Source organism: Leptidea sinapis, chromosome 44 (assembly GCF_905404315.1).
Source record: "Leptidea sinapis chromosome 44, ilLepSina1.1, whole genome shotgun sequence".
Lineage (NCBI taxonomy): Eukaryota > Metazoa > Arthropoda > Insecta > Lepidoptera > Pieridae > Leptidea > Leptidea sinapis.
The window spans coordinates 3,537,903-3,541,435 of NC_066308.1; the positions used below are offsets into that span (position 1 = coordinate 3,537,903).

At 38.6% G+C, this 3,533-nt stretch overlaps 1 protein-coding gene across 2 annotated transcripts; it reads right to left on the reverse strand.

Annotated features, from left to right (window-relative positions):
- Positions 1 to 538: 538 nt before the first annotated feature.
- Positions 539 to 2,997, reverse strand: LOC126977274 (uncharacterized). 2 transcript variants are annotated; one of them, XM_050826032.1, is made up of 3 exons: positions 2,693 to 2,997; positions 1,258 to 1,472; positions 539 to 1,137 (listed from the first exon to the last, which is right to left on the reverse strand). In XM_050826032.1, exons 1-3 carry the CDS (start codon positions 2,995 to 2,997, stop codon positions 584 to 586), a joined length of 1,074 nt encoding a protein of 357 aa, XP_050681989.1. In that variant the 3' UTR covers positions 539 to 583. The 2 variants fall into 2 exon arrangements, with proteins under 2 accessions (XP_050681989.1, XP_050681988.1); XM_050826031.1 differs by having other exon boundaries at positions 539 to 1,472.
- Positions 2,998 to 3,533: the final 536 nt, after the last annotated feature.

The following is a 3,533-nucleotide window of genomic DNA, read 5'->3' on the forward strand; positions in this document are numbered from 1 at the left end:
TTTTCAGGGTTCCTTAGCCTAATAACAAAAACGGAATCCTTAAGGCCTACGCAGACCGGGACGGCAAGGCAAGGGATTTTAATTTTTACTAATGGACATTCAACCGTACTGGTACAGAAATACGACATAAATTGCTATGCTTTAAAATGATGCCGTGGCATTGAAAGGGATTTTATCGCAACACGCGCCACAGGCTCCCGTGGCGGGATGCCGTGGCATACTGCGGTAGGCAACGGCATGCCACGGACTCCGGCGCTCGTAGTGATATACTGCGGGGTGCGGCGGCGGGAGTAGAGAAGCGGGGAATGCACACCAATATTGACCATCCATTTGCGCCCGCGTCTTTGACGACTGTGCTACGTGATTTTTTCGGAGACCAGTTTTTTACGTTTTTTATTCCAACATGGAGGAAAAATTAATAACTTTAGTTCAAGACTATGATTATTTATATAATATGTCATCAAAACATTATATGAACACTCAAATGAAGAACAATGCGTGGAAAAGAATTGGAATAGAAATGAATAAAACAGGTAAGTAAATATTTTTGCACTATAATTATATTTTAAGATTTAACACAGTATTAATGTCTATTTACAATATCGTTTTGCCATGGAATAGAGCCCTCATCAGACCTAAAGTAATCTTTAAACATCTCCCGTACTGTCATACCATCTAATGCATTGTTCATATTATTATCGTTTTCTAAATTAATGCTTACACTTGCTATATTTTGGCTTTCTGTGCTTGTACCACCTATGATGAAATTGTGTAAGCAAGTACATGCTAAAATGATATTATCAACATATTTTGGTTGAACCTGAATTCCTTTTTGACATAATTCGAAACGTTCTTGAAGTATACCAAATGCATTTTCGACGATACGCCTGGCTCTACTCAAACGATAATTGTATATTTTCATTGCTTCATCTGTCAATCGATCGCCACTAAATGGTCTCATAATGTTTGTGGTTAACGGAAAAGCCTCGTCTGCTACAAAAACATACGGCAACTCAAGATCTGTCCTCGGTAAACGTTTTTTTGGGGGAATATCGAGGGCATTAGAAGTCAATTTTTTTCCAAATATTGAGTTTTGCATTATACCTCCATCACTATTTCGTCCATATGATCCTACATCTGCAATCACAAATTTATAATTTGCATCCACAACCGCTAGTAGTACGATACTGAAAAACTTTTTATAGTTTATGTAGAGACTTCCACTATTGCGAGGTGCTTTTATCTTGAAATGTTTACCATCTATTGCACCGATGCAGTTCGGGAAATTCCATTTTTCATCAAATTCCATCGCGATTCGCGTCCATTTTTCCCTTGTTGGTTTTGGCATAACACTAGGTCTTAGGGCATTCCAAATGACTCGGCAAGTTTCATGTACGATAGAGCGCACTGTACTAAACCCCATGCGATAGCTGTAACCTAGAGACTTGAAGCTACTTCCCGTGATCAAAAATCTGAAAGATAATATAATTAGGGGTAAGTGAGGCAGAGTGAAAGACAGGGCACAGTTAAACAAAGTCAATTAAATAATACAGTTTACGTATTTATATATAATTATGAATTCCTCATGATATTTTTCCGTCACCGTAATGCCAGTGGTAATTTCTACTTAGAAAAAGATTAGCTCAATATAATCCCATAAACACAGCTGGTGCTAACCTAGTCACTATCTAAGGCCTTTTCCCATTACCTACTTATTCTGTTTCTATACCATTTTACCTGCTTATGTTTTGTTTTAGGTGAAGAATGCCAGAAAATATGGGGTAATATACGTAATAATTTTAGGAAAGCTCTGAATAACAGAAAAACAAAGAGTGGTGACCCGTACACAAAGCGACGCCCTATCAAGTTTGAAAAAGAGCTGGAGTTTTTGAAAAAATTCATTCAGCACAGAAAACAAACCTCGAATCTGGACTCCTCTTCAGAGGATACGCAGACTTCTTTCGCAGAATCCGCTGTCAATGATAATGATGAACGTTCAGTTTCGCGAATGACCAATGATTCACACCATTCCTTAATAAGACCAGAACCTACAACAACTGCTGAAATACTAAATAAATACATTGAATCGAAAAAGGAGGTGGACCCCATTGATTCGTTCTTTCAAACAATGGCTGCCACAGTAAAAAAACTACCAGAAAGAGTGCAGGTCCAAATAAAGAGACAAATATTTAATGTGGTAACTGACGCCGAATTAAAATACATAGAGGGAACTCCAGCTCCAACATCTGAAGATGTCTCTAGCTATGAAACCACCTCAGGCTCTGGTTATGAAGCTGCTTCGGGGTCTGGCTATGGAACCGCCTCAGGCTCTGGTTATGAAGCTGCTTCGGGGTCTGGCTATGGAACTGCCTCAGGCTCTGGTTATGAAGCTGTTTCACGGTCTGTTTATGGTACCGCCTCTGGCCCTGGCTATGAAGCTGCTTCAGGGTCTGGCTACAAAACTGCAGTTTGTGAATACGAAACTAATCTAAACTAGTAGGTACTCTAAATTAAGTAAAAACAAATAAAGATCCAGGGATTATCAGTGAGAAGGTTTATCAGTGCAAAAACTTGAAAATCGTTATTATGTGTCTACAATACATGATTGTACTTGGCAAAAAATATTGTTTTTTTTTTTTTAATTTAATAAAAGAAGAAAAAATAAAACTTATACAATCATTTAACTACCCACCTCAAACACAAGGATAATCTCTGATCGGCTTCAATGGGGTTGCGAAAATTGGTCCTCTGTTTTTCGATATATGGTCGACATATATTCAACAGTGCTTGAAATTTCTCATAATCCATTCTATGATAGTCATAAAATTTTTGCACGTCGTATTTTAAATCATTAAATAAATTATTGAATTCACCCTTTGATTCCCTTTCTTTCCATAAATTATCAACCCAAAATCTTCTTCTATCCCTATTATTAGCCTGTGCACCTTCTTCTTCATCTGCAATAATCGATATCAACACCAAATCCCAATCTACCATTTTAAAACTGAGGCACACCAACACTCGATCAAACGCAACTGAAGACTAAAAGTGTATCAGGCAGCAGGAGTCGCTGAGGCGTGCTTTGTCGTGCCGCGGCACGCCGTGGCATGCCGTGGCAAAGTGCTGGAATGCCGCGGTATCTAAGCGGCCAGTGTGCGCTGACTCACGGCAAAATCCCTTGCCTTGCCGTCCCGGTCTGCGTAGGCCTTTATGGATTCATCATGTCTGTCTGTCCGACCGTATTTCACAACCATTTTTTTCCGAAACGATAAGAACGATACTGTTGAAACGTGGTAAGTAGATGTATTCTGTGAACCGCATTAAGATTTTGAAACAAAAATAGGAAAAAAAATTAAATTTTTGGGGTTCCGCATACTTAGACCTGAACTCATAAATTTTTTTCATCAAAACCATACGTGTGGGATATCTAAGGATAGGTCTTCAAAAGTGATATTTAGGTTTCTAATAATATTTTTTCTAATCTAAATAGTTTGTGCGAGAGACACAGTTCTTAAACAATCCTGAGCGGCACT